This window comes from Podospora anserina, chromosome 4 (assembly GCF_000226545.1).
Source record: "Podospora anserina S mat+ genomic DNA chromosome 4, supercontig 2".
Lineage (NCBI taxonomy): Eukaryota > Fungi > Ascomycota > Sordariomycetes > Sordariales > Podosporaceae > Podospora > Podospora anserina.
Window position 1 is genome coordinate 92,491 of NW_001914835.1, and position 20,273 is coordinate 112,763.

The window sequence follows — 20,273 nt, forward strand, 5'->3', positions numbered from 1 at the left end:
TTATTAAAATAATATATTATTATTTTATAAAAGTATTTTCGGATTATATAATTAATAAAAAATTAAAACGTTATAAACGTATTAATTAATTTAAATAATATTACGAAATACTCGAAATAATTATAGGGTATATAAAACGTTATTTTTTATTTATTTATTTTTTAATTTATATATAGGCGTACCCGATAAGTATATTTAAGTATATAAAGTATTACGCTTTTATTAACTAACTCCGTAATTTAAATATTAATAATAATAAGTAATTATTTTTTACCGTTTTATTATTTAGTTAGTAGTAGTTTATATATAGTCGTAAATTATTATTTTTTTTCGGTACGAAAAATATAAAGTATTTTATTAATAATATAAACTTTTTAATATATTTTCTTTTTAAATTTTTATTTAAATACTTCTATAATTCTTTACTTTAATTTATTATTAATATAATAAACTTTAAATAACTATAACTTAATTCCTTCGTTTAACTTTAATCTTATAATCTTACGGTCCTTATTTTAAAAGTCTTTCTAAATACTTAACCGTAAAGGCTAAGTATCCTTAATATTTCTACGCGGTACTCGCTTTTTTCTCGTTTTTTTCTATATAATTATAATAAATATATTTATTAATCTCCGATATCTCTACTAACGTCGTTAATCTTATTTCTTTAATTTTATTACTTATATTAATAAAGTATATTATTACTTTTTAAGTTCTTTACGGTAGTATTATAAAGGATGTTTGTCCTATACTTTACTTTATATATACGCCTAATCTCTTATCGTTAATTAAATATTTTTAAGGTTCTTTTAATTATAAATAATTACTATCCTTTTAATCGATATTTAGGTTATAGTTTTTATACTATAATTACCCTAAGATTATATCTTTCGAGGGTCTTATATTTATAATATCGAATATAATTAAAATTATTTTTCTTTCGATTATAATATTTAAAGGTAATACTTTTCTGTAAACTCTTTTACGTCGGAAATAATCTTTATATAATAATCTATTCTTTCTTTTTCTTTTATAGTATTTTAATTTAGTATATAAACTATAATAAAATTAGGTTCGTTTTTATATTTTTATTTATTAATATTATTACTTAAATATTTTTTTAATATATTATAATCTAAAAATATTTATTTTTCTTATTTCCTCCTTATATAGTAGCGACTTCGCTAACGAGCACCGGATCGTTATCCTATACCTTCGTTTTACGCTAATACTTTTAAAAATACCGTTCGTAGTCCGTTAAAAATTACCGGCCCCCGTAAAGGGCCGCGAATTATTTTTTAAGCGGTTATATCGTTTTAAGAACATCCTTTTACTCCGGGTTATTTAATAATATAAAATCTTTTAACTATACCCGCCTAACTTCTTTTTATTTTCCGTCTTTTACGTATTTAGTATTTTTCTATATATATATCCGATAGCGGTTCTTTTATTTAATCGTTTATTTAAGTACCTTTATTTAATAATATTATTTAACTTTCTTTTATAAATATAATATATAATTTAAGTTTAGGTATTAACTTAGTATTATTTTTTTTTTAAAAATATATATTATTATTTATATCCTAACCGTTTATATATTTAACGTAGTATCTTATATACTTTAATATAAATTATATTATTTAAAAGTTATTTTTTAATTTAACCGGGTTTTAAACCTTTTATAAAATATAATCGTTCCGTTCCTCTTAAGCTTTTTCCTATTTAATTATAATCTTTTTAATTAACTATAATTTACTTTACTTACTTACCTTATATACCGGCTAATAGTCGTATAGCGATTTACTTTAATAATACTCTATATATCTATATATAATATACTAAAACCAAAGTACTCTCCGATACTTTAAATACCTAAAATAAAGTTATATTATATTTCCTTTATAGGGTATATATTATATAAGTATAAATATATTTCCTAATAACTTCGCGATCCCGATACTAACGATTTTCTTACCCTTTTAGTATTTTTCCCGGCTTTTATATATAAGTTTTATAAGTAATAATATTTTTTATAAAATAATAATTTTATATTTACTATATTACTTTTTTAATATCGTTTATTTAGTAAGTCTTTCTTACTATATAGCGTTATTATCCTTAGTGACCTCTATAGTAATTTCTATAGTAACTTATATTAATCGATTTTAAAATACTAATATCTAAAGGTCTCTTTCTTTATACTCCGCCTTTAGTTTTTTTATTACTTCCTGCAGTCCCTAAAACTTTACTTTTTTTTATTCGGTATATTAATTAAAGTTTTCTTTAAAGTTTATTACTTTACTTTACTAATTCTTAATAACTACGACTTTTATAACCCTTAATCCCTTCGATATAATAATTATTATAGTAATTTCCTTTTTCTATTTAAATTACTTAAATACCCGATAATCCTTTTTAAAGTATCTTACTTTATTATAATTAAAGTATTTACAGTTATTTTTATCTTAGCTTTAACTTTACGGCTTTTATTATTATATAATATTAATATTTATAAGTCCCGAATATATAGTACCGAAGTAATTAATAATTAAATATTACTATTTACGTTTATCGTTAGAATAATAATTTTTATAATAATCCCGATTATTATAGTTTTTTTTTTCCGTATAACATTAGAATTATTTATTATTAATTTATATAATTATAGTAATATATTTATCGATAGTATTAAACTTTTTTTTCTTATATAATTTATTTTTTACTTTTTCTTTAAAGTTATTATAAAAGATTTATATTAATTTTTTATTATTAATTTCGTTACGTAAATTATTAATTTTAAATTAAATAATATATTTTATTATTAAATATATTTACTATAGGTTTACGAGCCTCTTCTATACGCGCCTATCTTTATTATATTCCTTAAATATTTCTTTAAACTTTACCTCGAAGGCTCGGTAGTTCCGAAAATATTAAATAATAATCTCCTCCTAGTTCTCCGTTATTACTTTATAATAATCGTTAAAAATAAGTTCGAACTAAATAAAAGCTTTATCCTTAAGCCGGGTAATTACGTATACTACCTTCGACTTTTCTATATCGAACTATTCCGGGTAATAACGAAAGTAGGTTTTAAACTAGATTAAAAAACCTTTAAGCTTTACCTTTCCGCTTCTATAGCGCTCCGGTACCGGGAACTTAATTATATACGTAGGCCTAGCCGCCGAGAGAGTAAGAATCTACTCCCTAGTTTATTAGGCTTCGGCCTTAAGCTCTTTAACGCGATCGATAAGCTATTAAGCTATAGTAACCCTAGACCTAACGTTTACCGTAGAAAGTCCTTCGATAATTAAACTAAGCGGGAGTTTCTTATTTAAATATTTTTAGGTTAAATTATAGTAATAAAAAAACGTTTTTAACTTATTTGTAATAGAATTAAAGTAAATATATAACGTATAACGAACCTCTATATAGAACCTTTAAAAAGGATACTAATTAAAAGTTACTTTAAATAATTAGTTTAGTATAGCTAAATAATATATAATAAAATATTTTAATATAAATATAAGATACCGTAAATATAAATTATAAATTATATATTGCGGAACTGTTTATTTATACTAGCTAGTTCCTTTATATATATAGACCTTATATTAAGCCTGGCACCGTCCTGGATCGATAGACTCGAGCATCGATCCTATTAATACTGTCTATTTTGGGTTAACTCTTTTAGCTCGATCCTCGATCCCAATGATCCTACTCTGATTGGTCCTTGACCCTGTACTAATAATTAGTCCGTGGTGCGCCTGCGCCCCACTAAGTGTTAAGCCGTAATAAGTAGGAGGAGTATAGAGGTATATAAAGCGTAATAATATTATTTTATTAATAATAATATTTAAATTTAGTTAAGTAGTAACTTTTATGGTTATTAAAGATTAATAACCGGTATTTATCCTTTATACCGAACGCTATATAATAATTAAAATATTTAATTTAATTTAGGTTTACCGGATTAATAACTTAATTATTATTAATAATTATAATATCGTAAGAAAAATAATAAATTATATTCGGTATATTAATCCCCACTAAGTGTTAAGCCGTAATAAGTAGGAGGAGTATAGAGGTATATAAAGCGTAATAATATTATTCTTATTAATAATAATATTTGAATTTAGTTAAGTAGTAACTTTTATGGTTATTAAAGATTAATAACCGGTATTTATCCTTTATACCGAACGCTATATAATAATTAAAATATTTAATTTAATTTAGGTTTACCGGATTAATAACTTAATTATTATTAATAATTATAATACGTTAAGTAAATAATAAATTATATTCGGTATATTAATTAATAAAATAGTATTATATAATTAAAATAATAATAGGCGGGATAGTTTAGCCGAAAATATTAATTCCTTAAATTACCGTTATTTATTTATAATTATTAAATTAAATTAGTTTTATTTTATTAAAACCGTCCGAGGTTATAATTATTATATTTATAAAAATAATATTGATCATAAGCTTGGTTTTATTAAAGTTATAAATATCGTTATTTATAATACCGTACTTAGCTTTAGTATTCCGTACGAGCGTAAACTACTCGGTAATAACCTTCGGATCCTCGTATTTAGCCCTTTGGTAATCGTATTTACGTGTAAAACGCGTATAGAGCTGTGGCTAGCGTTTAACGAAGTTATGTGCCTAGAGCTTGCTAATAGGGGGCGCGTCGCGTACGTGTAGTAGTTGGTTAGCTATATCTTCCACACCACGTAACCTTGGTAAAAAAGCTCGCGTAGATAGCTTAATAATATAGTGAACAATAGCCTCCTCTTCGGATTGAGTAAGCTTCTTCGATCTAGGCGTAGTATCGCGTCGTGCAGGCCGGCCGGCGCGTCGGTATTTAAGCGTATTGCGATCGACGTTATACATCTTAGCTGCAGCTAATACACTTAGATTTTTATTATTTCGAAGAGCCTCAAGGGCTAAGATTATATGGGCTTCCTTTGAAGTAGATGGCATTTTGGAATGTTGAGAAAATGAGGTGTTGAGGTTGAGGTTACGCGTCGCGTGAAAAAGGTGGTCGCTCGCTTATATTGGTCGCTCGCTTATAATATACGTTACTTGATAGCCATATGTGTTTTGCCCGCGCCACCAATGCCATACAAGGCGATGGATCGAAAAGTCTGGGTGGACCTCTTGTTGAAATGATTCTCGATCTTCTCAATCACATCATCGCGGTCAAAGGACTTAGGACTTTTTGAAGAGGCAACATGATGCACGGTAGAGTGGCCTGGTCTTTAAAAGAGCGTGGGTTGATGAACATCATTGAATAGAGCCATGTCAGGTCGTTGTTCGTGACTCCATGCTGCCGCTGTGACATGGCTGCCGCCTTCTCGATTGCCTTTACTGACTCTTCGATATCACGAGAGGTTATTTCGCAAATATCTTCGAGGCGTCTCCAGGGATCCTGGTCTTTGGGGATGGGTCGGGGTGGTCAACGCATGTACCTATCTGGCAGCTTCAAAAGCGGGCGGCATGGATCTCACCGGCGGAACGGGACCGGGCAAAATGCTCTTCGTCCCGGAGGAACTCAATGGCATCCGCAAAGAAGTTGGTAGCCACCACAAACGTCTCGAAGACAGCCTCTTTGGCTTTATTGGATAGGTCCTCCCCGGCTGTGCTGTATCCTCGTAGCGTCTCGACGTTTCGACTGAGCTTCTTGATTTCCTGTGTCATCCGTCGAGTGGCGTCTCCCTCTATCTGCGCCGCTACCTATGGTTCCAAAGGAGAGTATAAGTATGGCGTCGATGATCAAAAGTTCATTGTAGGAATGTACTCGCCACAACAAGTGTCCCCATCAATCCCCAGAACAAGCTAGGGTCGAGCTTTGGTCCGAGTTTCTCCGCGAAGATCTTGCTAAAGTCTCGAAACTCGACAAGTCGAGGGCGGATCATGGATAGCTCCTCAAGAACAGCATCGGGGAATGGTTCATCAGGGTCATTGATGAGATGTTCGATGATATCGTCGTAGCTGCGAAAGCTTCGAACGTTTCGCTTATCCTCACGATCTTTAATCTTTGTCATGCATCTTGCCGCTCGGGACGCCCATGTCTCCTGGAAGAACTGCTCTCTACGTTGCAATGCTTGTATTAGAAACCTTCTCCCAGCCTGAACAATGACCAGATTAGATACTCACAACTCTTTGGTGTCCATTACCGTCGCTGAGAGCGAGACGGGAGCTTCGTGCAGGTAAGACGGACGGAGGTTGAGCAGACGAAGTGTGGTTGAAGTATGCAAAAGCCCGGTAGCTTACCAAGAGGAAAATGATAGACCCAGCTGCTTATGGCCTACTCTGTCCCGGGAGCGGGGTTGTCTACCTACAGGGACAGCCAGTAAAATACAACTGCAGCAGGCCCGGTGGGGGGACACAGGGCCGGTGCACCGCACCCTAGGTAATCTGTACATCGGCTCAATTAACGTACTTGCCGACGTTGTCTTGCCAAGAAGTGGAAGCATGCCAGTCTCGACACTCATCAAAGACTGTCTCTGAGTGCAACGAGAAAATGCCCTAGTCTACATACAACAGCAGCCCTTATTTGACTCTGTCGGCTTCGGAGCCTCTGGAGCCTGGCTGTACTCGATCTCATCCTCGTCCACCTCAAGGCCAGCGCCCCTGGCAAGATCTTTGCAGCTTGAGAGAAATCCCCAACTTATCAAGCAGTTGAACTCGACACCCCAATGCGCAAACCACGGGCTGTCAGTGGCGCAACCGTCCTTGAGCAAGACGTTGTCAAACCCCTTGAGATAGGCGTCTTGCAGTATGCCCATGACACATTGGTCAATGTTAATACCAGTAAAGAGCAGCGTCCTCAGGTTGTGTTCGTTGATGAAATTGGTAACGTCCTTCATCCTGTCGCACATGCCTGAGCTTCTGTTCTTGTAGAAGTGGACATCGGGCGGGTCAAAACTCTTGCCTTTATGGTAAGCGTCTGACAGTGGATCGTGGAGCCAGCTGTTCCATGATTCTTTGACCAAAATTCTCCCGCCATTGATCACCTTGCCATTCTTGTCCGTAACTTCCCCAATCTCGTCGCCCACACCCTTCTGGTTCCTGTACATGCCCTTGTTGCTGAAACCCTTTCCGGGTCGAAGCTTCTGCCAATCCTTTGAGACTTTGACCTGTTCAAAGTTGAACATTTTGAAGACGCCCGGATCCATCTCTTTTAGGTCTTCGTCGGAGTAGCCTGTGGTTACCCAGATGATCTGGATGCCAGCCTTTCGGGCAGCAGGAGGGTGTGTGAGATCGAAGCCCTCCTCTTTCGACCACTTCCAAAAGTTTTTGTCATTGCCGATGATGGTTGGCGACTGGTCTTTGCGGGGCTTTCACCGCCAGTCGGGCTGTTTTCCGGTCGACATGTCGAACTCTCCTTTCCGGGGCAGTGGGAGAACTTGAAGGACAAGGAGTTTGACGTCATCAAGTACGAGATTCTTTTTCCTTACCTTATCCAAAAACCACCTCTAACATGCAACTCCACCCCCCAAAAAAGTCTCTGGCGCCCCCTCCACGGCCCAAACTTCGACTGGCCCCTCACCCTCCTAGACTTTGCCTCAGTCGAACCAGACGACATGATTCTCAACGACGACCTGCACCGCGACCGGGCAATGGAGAACACGCTCCTTCACTTCAACGAGAAGCACAGGTGGTATTTTGTCAACGGGCAGACGGTGGACGACGTGCTCGTTTTCAGGATCGTCGACTCGACGGGAAAGAGGGCGAGTAAGTTTATTTTTTTTAATTCTTTTTCCCATTTCCCTTTGCATGAAACTAACTGCCAGTCTTGTGTTTGTGGCTGATGATGTAAACCGAATAGGGGGCTTTCATTGCGCTGCTAATAACCCGAATACGCCTCCTGGACAGATGAGGACTAGCATTGAGATTAGGATAGTGGCTGTTCGATGAATATGCCAGTGCAGTGACTTGGGTAGGTGATTATTTTTTCTCCATCTGTAGTAGGTAGGCAATGAAGTCGTGGAAAGCGAACATGTTGGAATTCTCCATCACACAGGCTACCGTTTGAGGTATTGATCGGATTATCAAGAGAGAACCTTTATGGAGCCCCCTGTTTATCTAACCAACGTCTTCCCTCCACCCGTCATATAGAATTTAATTATATTTGGAGAATAATTATTAAGTATTTAAATATATTTAATAAGCCTTAAAAGATAGTTAAGAGGCTTTAAAAGATATTTTAAAGGTCTTTGAATCATCTTTGAAAGCCTTTTACTATATTATAAGAAGGGTAAGTAAATCGGTAGATAGGGAAGGGGGCGTTGGCAAGATAAACAGGGGGGTCCGTAAAGGTCCTCTTATTGTTAAACGTTGAAATGCTTTATGCCTGCTATTTGGGTACTATTCCCCCCACTTTCCCGGAATTCCTACCTTCTTCGATCTGCGCTGGCGTAAAGGTAAACCTAATCCGGAAGTCGTTCGGAATGTAGACGTTGAAAAATCTAATATTCGTGAGGAAGTCACTTTCAAGGACCCCTTTTACCTCTTATTAGAGAAAGCCTACCGCCGGACCGAACAGCACCGTAGCGGTGGTGAATATCATCGAAGCGTGTAACATCGTTGTAGTCGAGCAATCGTACTGTGGAACCGCAATGCGGGTAGAAGAAGGCTGCAACCAGCGCAAGAGCACCGGTGACATTTATATCACTCGCTACAACCGTGGTGTCACAGGAGCAAAAAGTAATTGACACGTCAATGCCCGGTGCGGGTTTCATCATGGTAGGAGACTACTGGGGATAAGGGAAATGCTTCGGTTCACCAGGCTCATTTGTAATAGCTAATAGGCGTCCGGTAGAGTTGAGGCATACAAACAAGGTGGAAGAAGCATCTTCTGGAAGGTATTTATCTCATGTCAGACACGCACACACACAGCCATGTGCCTCGTGTTTGGCCGACTCTCGACTTCACACTACGTCCAGACCGCTACTCACGTCAGTCAAGTTCAACTGAGGAAAACTAATTAATCTAGTTCTTAACCATCAACCATATCGATATTTACAATAAAAAAAGCTAGTAATTGTCCCAACCGTTTTCTCAGCTCAACTCCGCATGAAGACCGTCCCGTCCCGCCTTTCCAAACCAAACTCAACGAACCCAGACATAAAACCATCCTCTCTGCTTAACAAGCCGCCGCAACCATCGCCGGCCGGGCTCGACCCCTGCCAAGCTTGGAGTGCGTCTTCTTCCATATCTCATCAAACATAGAGGGCTTGGGCTTGAGCTGCCAGTCATAGAGACCAAGACGTCTGACCACCTGGAACGAACCTGTCCCTATCGACATGGTCTGGCCCATGATGATGCACTCACTGACGCCCAAGATCCGATCTGTCTTCATACCAGCAGCGGCATCAAACAAATGGTCTGGCGTCTTCTCGAAAGAAGCCAGCTGGAGAACACTGTCGCGCATCTTGGCAAGGCCGAAGCGCGTGATGCCGAGAATGTCGCCCTTGTATGTCATGACATCGGCCAAAAGCTCCATGTGACGAGGGTCGATGTTCATGTCGCCCATGACTTGCTGGATTTCAAAGGCAATGGTTGTGCGGGCCGCCTCAATACCCAGCACATCGCGACATTCCATGACCGAGTTGGTCAAGCACTTGGTGCCAACCACACCTTCTGTGGTCATACAAGCGCGCAGTCCGTAACCTTCCACCAGAACTGTATGCGCCGAAGTCTTGCTGTCGACATTGATAATCGCTCTCGTTGTCTCGGGGTGGCCGGCAATGGGCACTTCCGGCAACATGCGCTTGAGGAAGTTGACTCTCAACTGGAAGTCGGCTGCCGACTCATCCCCTGGATTGGCGACAGTCAGCCCCTTTTCCAGAGCCGCAGCGCGTTGCCTGGCCGCCTTTCTCGCCGCCGTCGCATCCTGCCATGTGTTGTGGACGAGAACCTCAATGACATTCTTGTTCACCTTCAGGTCTTCTGGCTCAATCTTCAACTTGAGCTTCTTGGCTTTGACAATGGCGTCGGCAATATCGGTAGTCGTTATCCCAATCTGCTCCAGGTTCTCAAGACCATCCTTCTCAAGCCTGAGCACAATTTTGGCGACGTCCTGCAGCCACACATCATCCACATAGTCAAGGATATCCTTGATGTAGGTCTTTTCAATCCTGTGCTTGACGGCCCGGGCCGCGCTGACATCCTTAGTGTTCTCCAAGACGCAAGTGATGACAGGCGTACTGATCGTCTTGGAGGCGTTGATGATCTCCTTGATGCGCGGGACACCCTGGGTGATACTCATGCCGGCAACACCGGCGAAATGGAACGTCTTGAGCGTCATTTGCGTTCCAGGCTCACCGATCGACTGAGCGCCCACGGCTCCTACAGCGTGACCTGGCTCGACCTGTGCCTTCTTGTACTTCTCCAGGCATAGCTCGATGAATTTCCGAAGACTGGCCTCCGACACCTTGGCCGTGAGGTCGGCGTGCTTTTGTCCCTTGGCGCGCGCCTCATCATCCAGATCGATATCCATCTCGGATCCACCCTTGTTCACCCTATTAACTGCAGCCTGCATGGCAAGGTCGTCTTCTAACACGCCTGGATCGAGGCCGACCGACTTGCGAATCCTGGCCAGCTTGGTGGCTCTCTGTGTGATGTATGTCTGCACACTGTTGAGGTACTCTCTCGCGGCGTCGTGCTCGTCGACAGCCATATACGCTGCGCGGTCCGTGCTCGTGCGGATCTGCTCATCGGTAAGCCCAGTGATGACCTCGCCGGTAAGCATGTCACGTCGGACATAGAGCGCCCGCTGTCTGTCCAGTAACTCCTTGGTCAGTTTCTGTATCTCGGACGGCAGCAACCCCTTCTCCGAGTTGTTCCAAGTGATGGTCTGGGAGTGGTTCCAGGTCCGATCAAAGTTGACAGGCCGGGCATCTCCCTCCATGTCCACTGGGTCGAGCCTGTCTGCACCGTACTGGAACTGGACAATGCCTCCTTCCGAGGTGCGCACCGTGTCATCGTACTGAGTCGACAAATCCTCCAGCGACTTCATCAAGCGTCTGGACATGTAACCCGTCTCGGCCGTCTTGACAGCGGTGTCGACCAAACCTTCTCTGCCAGAAATGGCGTGGAACAAGAACTCGGTAGGATGCAGACCGGTGTAGAAACTGTTCTTGACGAAGCCCTTGGCAGCCGCGCGCTTGTCGCCCTTTTCGAAATGAGGCAAGGTTCGGTTCTGGAATCCATCAGCGACACGCTTGCCGCCGATAATCTGTTGACCGACACAGGCAATCATCTGGGCCACGTTGATTTCGGAACCCTTGGACCCAGACTTGGCCATGATGAGAGGTGCGTTGTTTCTGCTGAGATTCTCGGTGCAGTAGCTACCGGCAGCTTGACGGACAGCGCTCAGGGTTCCCGAAAGCTTGGTCTCCAGAGTCTCCTTCATGTCGCAACCTGGAGCCTTCTCAAGAGTCCCGTTTTCTGCTTGGGAAATAAATCCGTCGCACACCGTCGTGGCTTTTTCGAGGAGCATGAGCTTGTGTTCAGTCAATGCCTGCGAAGGAAACACATCACCAACACCGATAGAGAAGCCGCGCAGTGTCAAAGATCTGGCACAGAGCTTGGCCAGACGGTTCATCGTGGCGGCAGCATAGTCGGCTCCATAGTCTCTCAGAATGACATAGAACACAGAGTTCTTTTTGCCCTCTCCAACCGTGGACTTGTCCATGCGGCCGCAGATAACCTCGGAGTTGCGAACAACCAGGAACGAGTCGTCAATGTCCATGTCTGGAGGCTGGAGGTTTCCTTTGTTGTAGACCTTGTTCTTGGCATCGAGGTTGACCAAGACAGGCGACTCCTTGTTGGGCCGCATCATGACGTTGAAGATTTGCTTGCCAGTCCAGAGAGCTTTGGGCTTGAGGATGGCAGGAGGCGGAAGCTCCAGATAGGTATCGCCAAGAAGCATCTGTGTGCAAATGTAGGTAAAGCTGCTTCTGTCGTAGAACCTATCTTTGCCGCTCAACAGATAAGCAGCGGTAATAAAATCCTGGGTGGCGGCAATGATGGGCTCGCCGTTTTTGGGAGTACACAGATTGTTCTTGACGCCCATCAGGTTGATAGCCTCTGCTCTCGCCTCCTCTGTCTGTGGGACGTGAAGGTTCATCTCATCACCGTCGAAATCGGCATTGTATGGCGAGCAAACACACTCGTTCAGCCGGAACGTCCTCCAAGGTCTGATCTTCGCGTAATGGCTCATGATACTCAGTTTGTGAAGTGAGGGTTGACGATTGAACAGGACGATGTCGTTGTCTTCAAGATGCCGTTCTACAACATCTCCAATCCGGAGGTTGTCCGCATTCTTCTCAAGGATGTGAGGCTTCATGTGCTTCAATAGAAACTTCATCTCATTCTCCTCGCCTTGGTTCTTGGTGATTTGCAACGCGCCAGGGTATTCAGTCGGGCCGTTTCTCACACAAGCCTTGAGTTTTTGAATATTGTTCGCGTGAACGCGCTCGGGGTATGTGAGGTTCTTGGCGACACGTTCGGGGACGGCCACCTGTTCAATGCTCAGATTCGGATCGGGGGAGATGACAGTACGCCCACTGAAATCCACACGTTTGCCCGAGAGATTGCCACGGAAGCGCCCCTGCTTTCCCTTGAGACGTTGGCAGAAGCCACGAGTAACCTTGCCAAAGCCTTGCTGGACGAGGCCAGGCACATCACTGTTGACGTACATGCCGACCTGCAGCTGGAGGAATTCCCACTGCTCCATGAGGGAAGGAAGCGGCGCACCCTTTAGCATAGCTTCGCGCAAATGTGCGCTATAGATGACAATTTCGGCCAACTTTGTGGTAATGTCGTCTTCGTTGCTTGCGCTTTCCTGGGCGACCGATGGTCTGATACAAAGGGGGGGGGCTGGGAGGTACCGCCAGAGAAACATCTCGGGTCGTCCTTCGGCAGGATCTAGGCCCAACAGCTCGCAATCGACCGAGTTGATCTCCTTGAACAGGTTGAGAACCTTGAGGGGATGCATATCATCCATGGCACGGCGGGTGTGCTTTCCAAGCTCTGCGAAATGGGCCTTGGCGCTCTCAAAGGAGGCATCGAACTCGATCTTGCTTTCGGGTGCCACCTTCTTCTGGGCCGTCGACTTGTTGTAGGCCACAAACTTGTCATGGACAAGCTTCATGCAACTCAGCTTTCGGATGGTTCCCTGCAGGTCACCGCAGTGGTAGCAGTTCCTCACTTTCCGGCACTGCTCGTTGATGCGTTTGAGTACGGCTGTTCGCGCCATGTTGTCCTGTTCCCGGCGGAGTGATCTGAGGAACCGGCGGCGCTCCTCGTTGGTCAGGAGGATCCTGGAGCATGATTTGCAAATGTTTTGCAGGGTCGCCTGGATGTATTTGAGATAGCCAATGTGAAAGACGGGGAGTGGAAGTTTGACGTGACCAAAATGACCAGGGCAGCCCATCAGATCTTGGTGGCAGGTGTGGCATTTCGCATCGGGTTTCGGGCTCGAGGTTCCCTGTGGGGGATAGGTTAGCTATGACATGGGACAAAGGATGACGAAGGAAGTGTTGATACTCACCAGGCGGGGATCGAGGGGTCCATGCTTGAAGGGAGCTCGATTGTTTTCGACATCGTAGAGCAGATTGTCGGAGACCTCGAGCACACCTTGATTAAGAATGTCTTGGGTGGATTGAATGCCGAACTTGAGGGCTTTGAAGCGCTTTGGGAGCTGGTCCTTCACCAAGGTCTTGCGGTTCTCGGAGGCCCTGCCGGCCTCTACTTCCGACTCCATTTTGTGATGTGATTGTGTGGTGTGGTGTGGTTGTGTGGTCGCGGCGAGATGGAACAACGAATTGCCCCTCAAGGTAGCTATGCTACCTGCTCATAGCGGGCTCGCCGGGAATGTGTCGATGGAGATGGCGACGTCTAAGTTGCTGCTGCTGTTGGTGAGATTTAGAGTAAAAGAAATACCAGCGGAGGGGTGTGGAATTGTGGGATAACTACTTGATTTCCCAGCAAAGTGTGGCTGGTTGGCGACGACAAGTGGTTCAAGGTTCGAGGCGTGTCAAAAGTGGTTCGCGATTGCAACCGAGAATAATTTTGTCGGCGCAAGGCGGGGCAAGGCTAAGCAACTGAATGACTCCAATCCCGAAAGATGTGCCCCACCATCCCATGCACCTACCCCTGACACTTTTGGTGCAAGCGCATGGATCAACTGAGGATGAGCTGTACTTGAGGTCTTGGCAGATATACTTTATTTCTGCCTGCTCCAGTGCGGGAAGGAAAGTACCGGAGCACAGTCTCCAAGTTCCCCAGCCTGCCGGGAAGACTGCGGGGCAACGGTTTTTCTACGTCCAATCAACAGCAGTTCTCCAGGCACCCTCCGTCATCATTTGCTGCTGCCGGTCGTTGCGGATGTCACGAGCTTTGGCCGGAGAGATGTCCAAGGCGTGGGCCGAAACAAGAGACCCCGTTCTTGTGTTGGACCTGTTTTCCTGGCTTTGATGAAAAGGTGCTAGAAATATTGAGCAGAAGAACCACACAATAACTTCTTCTTCCGTTGTTTAGCCAATTTCCTTTGCCCATTCCTTCAGCCTCTGGTTGCTGTGCCAAGTCCTTTCCTGGTCTCGAGCAAGATAAGCGAATCAACAACTGGCATCAAAAGCTGCATGCTTTATCGCTTGATCCGGCCGAGGAGAGCTGTTGGGCGATCCTTACAACGCTACCCTTTCTTTTCAAACCGTCGATATATTTGGAAGACTGCGAGCGGCTTTCCCAAACCGAATCCTGGGTCACCCAGACATCCCGGAGCTATGGCTTCCACGCCGGCCCCAAATACTGCTGTCGAAAAGAAGGTTGAGAAGTCATATCTTGCTTCCGCCGTCGACTCGATCAATCCCTGGGCTGGACCTCGCAGTGCAACACCCACGCCGAAAGATCCTCAGCCAGCCCTCGGCCCCCCCATTACCGTCGACCATATATTGAATCCCTTTTATGGCCAAAGCTTCAAACGATATCCACCAGACTGTCCCCCGCCCAATATACAGTGGTTCCATGCTGTTGACGTGAGTGTTTCTTTGGAAAGTGTTGAAAGATTCAAACTAATTTTGAGCATTGGCTTTAGGTGCCAAAACGCAAGCCCAAGTTTATGATCACCAAGGCCGCTTCCGATGCCAAACCTGCCCAGCCAAAGAAATACGTCGCCTTTGATCCCCGAGATTCGCGGGCCGTGGAGGCCGCATACCAGGCTAGACTACAGGAGCTCGAAGAGGAACGGAACGCTTTCACCGGGAATGCGCTTGCTCGCACAGGGACTAAGCGCCCACGGGCTGTGTCTGGCGAAGGAGAAAAAGACACAGACAGTAGCGGATCCAAAACAAGAGTGCCCGTAAACGAAGACTTTTTGTTCGATGTGGATATTGAAGAGCGGGAACTTGCGCCCATTTACTGGGAGGGTCCCGTGTACGAGGTGCGGCGCGGAAGTTGGTTCTATCAAGAGGGCTCCACGCTCCGGCCTTGTGAGGAGAATCTGGCTGCTCAGCTTGAGGAGGGATATCTCAAGGTCAAGCCATGGCGATACCCGAAGGCACCCTCGAACCCGTCGACGAAGGGACCAACACCCAAGGATTCCTCGGAGAACTTGAAGATTGTCGATGAATCCCAGGCCAAAACCAGCGCAAAGACTGCAGCCAGTGTACCCCAACATCAACCGCAGACCTATCGGTTGTTCGGTAGTTATATGAACAGCGTGGCAACGTATCAGGATTCTAATACAGCGTGGTTGTCCTCTGATGGGATGTTGTCGTGGGTTACATCGACAATGTACGAAAGGTTTGCAGGTGGTGGATACATGAGTGGTGTGAAACTAGTGCGAGGGTACACTGAGGCGAAGAAGGTCAAGGAAAAGGATGAGAAGCGGCCAGTGACACCAGCGGGAACAAAATCAACATCCAACGAGAAGGGCGATGAGACACCAAAGGCCCTCAAGAGGCGATCTGCACCGCCCACGAGCGTGCGGCCCAGTCTGGATGAGGGTGCAGACATGGAGCCCGACAATCCTCAGAACTCTTTATCTCGCCAACTGTCCAATTTGATGGAGCGGGCAGAGGACCCAGAAGCTGAAGCCGAGGCTATCAGGGTGCGAGAAGAGAAGGAGATGATGGGTGATTACAATACCAACGCCGGTGAGAACCAAGGCCGTGATATCGAGCACCTGGTGTTGGTGACACACGGCATCGGGCAGTTGCTATCTCGCAGGATGGACAGCATCAACTTTGTTCACGATGTGAATATTCTTCGCAAGAATTTCAAGAATGTGTACTCTGTATCCGCAGATTTACGGGCACTCAATTCTGAGATTGGGGAAAGCGGACCAGGTAACTGTCGAGTTCAGGTGCTGCCTGTGGTCTGGCGCCACCGTCTCGACTTTCCCAAGCGCAAGCCAAAAAGAGGAGAACACGATCTCGCCGAGGCATTTGACGAGGAGGACGAGTACCCGTCTCTGGAGGATATCACCATTGAAGGCCTCGCTTTCGCCCGTTCCCTTATTTCTGACCTCGCCCTCGACGTGCTTCTCTACCAGAGCGCCTACCGGGAGCAAATCGCCGACATTGTTGTCAAGGAATCCAACCACATCTACAAGACCTTCAAGGAACGCAACCCAGAGTTCAAGGGCAAAGTCCACATTGTGGGGCATTCCCTCGGCTCAGCCATCATGTTTGACATTCTCTGCCGACAAAAGGAAAGGGCACCTGCCGCTTCGCTGCCGCGAAACCCTTTGAGAATCTGGCCTGCTGCCTCTTCGGAAGATAGATTCGAACCAAAGGAGAGCAAAGATCTGGCTTTCGACTTTGACGTGGCGGACTTTTATTGTCTAGGGTCACCGATCGGATTGTTCCAGATGCTCAAGGGGAGGACAATTTCCGCTAGGAATCTGCCCAATGCTGTCCCGTCGGAGAGCCCGCTGAATCCGGATTACATGGAGGATCCCTTTTTGTCTGCACCGGCGTATTCGTATGCCAGCGATCAACACCTCTCTCCTATTACTGGCCACCCGTTCAGTGTCTCCTCTCCCAAAGTCTCTCAGTTGTTCAACATTTTCCACCCGTCGGATCCGATCGCGTACCGACTTGAACCGTTGATATCCCAGGCCATGTCTACTCTCAAGCCGCAGGCATTGCCCTATACAAAAAAGACCATCTTTGGGAGTGTAGCCCCTCAAGGGCTGACGGGCTTGGGGGCAAAGGTTGGGCAGAGCGTGACGGGGTTGTGGAGCAGTTTCTCTGCTGGGATCGCGAGCAGCTTGCTGAATCGGAGTTTGGGGCTGACGCAGGAGGATGTGAATAATATCAATGCTTCGCATCATCGGGAGAGGGAGTTGAGTCTCAGTCCGGTTGGGTCGCCAGGTAGTGGTGCGGGGAAGGAGAAGCAGCTTGGGGCGGCGGAGGGAGGGGGCAACAGTAAGATGGAGGATCATGTGGAAAAAAGCGAGAAGACGGCGGAGAGGCAGATGGCGATTGCGGCGGTTACGGGGGGAGGGAAGGATGGGGGGGCGTTGATTGATGAGGAGTTGGAGACGTTGTTTAGTCGGTTTCAGAAGAGTAGGGTTGAGAGGGCGGATGGTGGTGGGGGGGAGAAGGGCGATGGGAATGGGGGGGATGTGCTGACGAAGGAGAGGTGGTTGGAGGAAGAGAGGAGGGCGCAGAGGATGAGGAGGGAGGAGGGGAAGATTAGGGGGTTGAATAGGAATGGGAGGGTGGATTATTGTATTCAGGAGTAAGTGAATTGGCATGAAGGTGGGGAGATGAGGATGGTGCTAACGTGGAATTGTAGGAGTGTGCTTGACTTTAACCCGATGAACACGATTGCGTCGCATATGAGTTATTGGGCGGATGAGGATGTGGCTCATTTTGTCCTTTCGCAGCTGTTGCAGGGGGAGAGGGTGAGGACGCCGAGGGTGTGATGATAGTGTGTGATGCTAATGAATGTATGTATGATTAGACGGGGGAAATTGGGAAGAGGAATGGATGGATGGATATACCCTTATTGTTACAGAGAGATAGAAACTGTTGATGTTTGGGCATAGGAGAGGTGGTGCTTTTGACATGAAGGAACAGATCCGATGTTCACTGTAGGGTATGTATGTATTATCAACGCTTGTGATATCTCTAAACAGCCAACCGCTTTTTATGTATCCCATCCCATTGTTGGTATCATATGCTATGCCCATCCCCCCCTTCATCTCCATCCCCTCAAATCATCCCCAACATCTCTGCATAACTCCCCCACGCGCCCCCCAACTCCCGGCACAAATCCCCCGCCGTTCTCCCCTTCCCATCCTTGATAAACCTGACATCCTCCTCCTGGGGAACCGTCCCCCGTCTCGGCAGGCCCACACCCTCACAACTCTGCACCACCTGCTCTGGAAAAACAGAAGTGTGAACCCCGCTCTCGAGCCACAAAAGCAGCCAAAACACCTCCTCCTGCTCGTTCTCAAGAGCGAGGTGCATCGCAGTCTTGGACTCGTTCAAAGGGTCCTGCCAGCAGAGGAGCTGAGGCAGAGAAAGGGTGATGTCCTCGTCAGCGTCGACATCAGCCAACAACTCAAGAATGCCGGCCGTGTCCCCCTCGCTGGCGAGGGTGTGGAGGGCTTTGGCGGGGCGGAACTGGGGGTTGGCGGAGAGGTAGGCTTCTTCGGTTAGGTGGGGGAGGATGTTGAGGTTTTCTTGGACGCCGCCTTCGTTGGTGTAGGTTGTGAGGATTTGGGCGGCTTGGGAGGTGGGGAGGAAGGGGTTGGTGGAGGAGCCTGAGGCGGAACCGGAACCGGTGGGGGGGTTGGAGGGGAGGTAGGTGGTGCAGGAGGGGCAGTTGAGGGTGAGGGCGACGGTGGAGGAGAGGTCGAGGAGGCATTGCCAGTGGAAGTGGCATTGGCAAGGGAGGTGGAGGTCGTCGGGGATGGGGGGTTGGTCTACAGGGGGGGCGAGGGACTCGTCTTCTGAGTCGGGCTCGAATTGGAGGATTAAGGGTTGGTGGCAGGATTTGCAGAGGGACATTTTGGGGGGGTGGTTTGAGGTGGAAGGCGGAGATGTGAGGGTTGTAGGTAAGGTGAGGTGAGGTGACGAGGTACTAGGTGAGGTAGTTAGTACGATATTATTATGTAAGTTTAATTAGTGAGTAATTACCTGAGTGAGAGTGGTATGTGATGAGATCTGCTCACCTCACGTTTTGCTGAAGCTTGGAGTGTGTGTGAGTGAAGGTGAAGTTATTTCGAGATGCCAAGACAGGAAAGCAAAAAGTAATTTTTTTGGTGTTGCTGTTCGTGGGGTACGCGACTTATGCAGTATAACCCCTGAATCATGACCCTGAAAAGGTCACTCCCTAACTCACCGCCCCTTGCATCTGGTTGGGCCGTTACCTTACGCAATCCCTCTGTGGCTTGGTATCTGCCCAGGCGATTACATCAGTGCCAGGCCGCCTGGGAACCCCCGCCCCCGCCAGCCTTGGAAGGAGTGCAGCATGGAAACTCCCCTATTTCCTCCACCTGCCCTGGACATTGAAGCCTACCGTCTAAAAATCACACGATTACGACGACCCTTTCCCCGGCCAAACATAAAACCTGGAACTTCCATTGTTTGCTAAAGGCGCGCGGCCGTCTCGGGTTTCGTTTGCTTTACTTACTCCTCTTCTTGAGTACCATCTACAAGCATCATCAAGCTATCTTAGAGACACACCAGTACAGTTACCACGTACTTCTGCGCGCTTCTCCGAATCCCCCGCATCACCATGAACGTCCTCAAGATCCAGAGGTGGGACCAGTCTACCCCCAACAAAGAAACACGCGCGCATTGTTTTGCTTGCCTCAAGCTGACATGTAGCTACCTAGGAAATTCCCTCAATTCCAACAGCCCGAGATCTTCTCGTTAGCCGACGCCTTCCGTAAGCTCGACGTTGACGACAAGGGTTACATTGATGAGGCTACCGCCATCAAGGCCACTCAGACCAGTGAGCGCAAGCCATACGATGTCGTTCGTCAAGCGCTAAAGGAGGTTGAGCTCGACTCCTCAAGAAGAGTCGAGCTGGAGGATTATGTTGGTGTATGTACTCGTCTTCTACTAGCTCGGGGGTAGCTACGCCGAATCAGCACCACGTCATCTTGCGCCAGGTTGCTAACCCCTATTCTTCCACAGCTCATTGGCCAAGCTCCGTGATGCTCCCTCCAACTCGCAAGGGCCTTTCCGCCCCCGCCGCCCGCCTCCCCCGCTGGCTGTGATTTTCCCAAAAAA

General features: G+C 45.6%; 6 protein-coding genes across 6 annotated transcripts in view; 3 read left to right on the forward strand and 3 right to left on the reverse strand.

Annotated features, from left to right (window-relative positions):
- Positions 1-5,490: 5,490 nt before the first annotated feature.
- PODANS_4_2300 (uncharacterized protein) lies at positions 5,491-6,182 on the reverse strand (the record flags this gene model as incomplete). The annotated part of the gene is made up of 3 exons (XM_001903845.1): positions 5,491-5,742; positions 5,814-6,099; positions 6,166-6,182. The coding sequence occupies 3 exons, from the start codon at positions 6,180-6,182 to the stop codon at positions 5,491-5,493; spliced, it is 555 nt and encodes a 184-aa protein (XP_001903880.1).
- Positions 6,183-6,707: 525 nt separating this feature from the next.
- PODANS_4_2305 (uncharacterized protein) lies at positions 6,708-7,823 on the forward strand (the record flags this gene model as incomplete). The annotated part of the gene is made up of 2 exons (XM_001903846.1): positions 6,708-6,864; positions 7,213-7,823. The coding sequence occupies 2 exons, from the start codon at positions 6,708-6,710 to the stop codon at positions 7,821-7,823; spliced, it is 768 nt and encodes a 255-aa protein (XP_001903881.1).
- Positions 7,824-9,157: 1,334 nt separating this feature from the next.
- PODANS_4_2310 (uncharacterized protein) lies at positions 9,158-13,783 on the reverse strand (the record flags this gene model as incomplete). Its single annotated transcript, XM_001903847.1, has 2 exons — positions 9,158-13,510; positions 13,571-13,783. 2 exons carry the CDS (start codon positions 13,781-13,783, stop codon positions 9,158-9,160), a joined length of 4,566 nt encoding a protein of 1,521 aa, XP_001903882.1.
- Positions 13,784-14,804: 1,021 nt separating this feature from the next.
- Positions 14,805-17,953, forward strand: PODANS_4_2320 (uncharacterized protein; the record flags this gene model as incomplete). Its single annotated transcript, XM_001903848.1, has 3 exons — positions 14,805-15,135; positions 15,336-17,766; positions 17,824-17,953. The coding sequence occupies 3 exons, from the start codon at positions 14,805-14,807 to the stop codon at positions 17,951-17,953; spliced, it is 2,892 nt and encodes a 963-aa protein (XP_001903883.1).
- A 289-nt stretch (positions 17,954-18,242) lies between these two features.
- On the reverse strand, positions 18,243-19,508 carry PODANS_4_2330 (uncharacterized protein; the record flags this gene model as incomplete). Its single annotated transcript, XM_001903849.1, has 4 exons — positions 18,243-19,116; positions 19,173-19,224; positions 19,273-19,382; positions 19,450-19,508. 4 exons carry the CDS (start codon positions 19,506-19,508, stop codon positions 18,243-18,245), a joined length of 1,095 nt encoding a protein of 364 aa, XP_001903884.1.
- A 265-nt stretch (positions 19,509-19,773) lies between these two features.
- The window catches only part of PODANS_4_2340 (uncharacterized protein), a gene marked incomplete at both ends in the record, with an annotated part of 2,247 nt that continues 1,747 nt past the window's right edge, over positions 19,774-20,273 (forward strand). The window contains 3 exons of the mRNA XM_001903850.1: positions 19,774-19,796; positions 19,874-20,084; positions 20,199-20,270. Of these exons, the coding sequence (XP_001903885.1) occupies positions 19,774-19,796; positions 19,874-20,084; positions 20,199-20,270 (306 nt within the window). The remainder of the gene's footprint in view (positions 19,797-19,873; positions 20,085-20,198; positions 20,271-20,273) is intronic.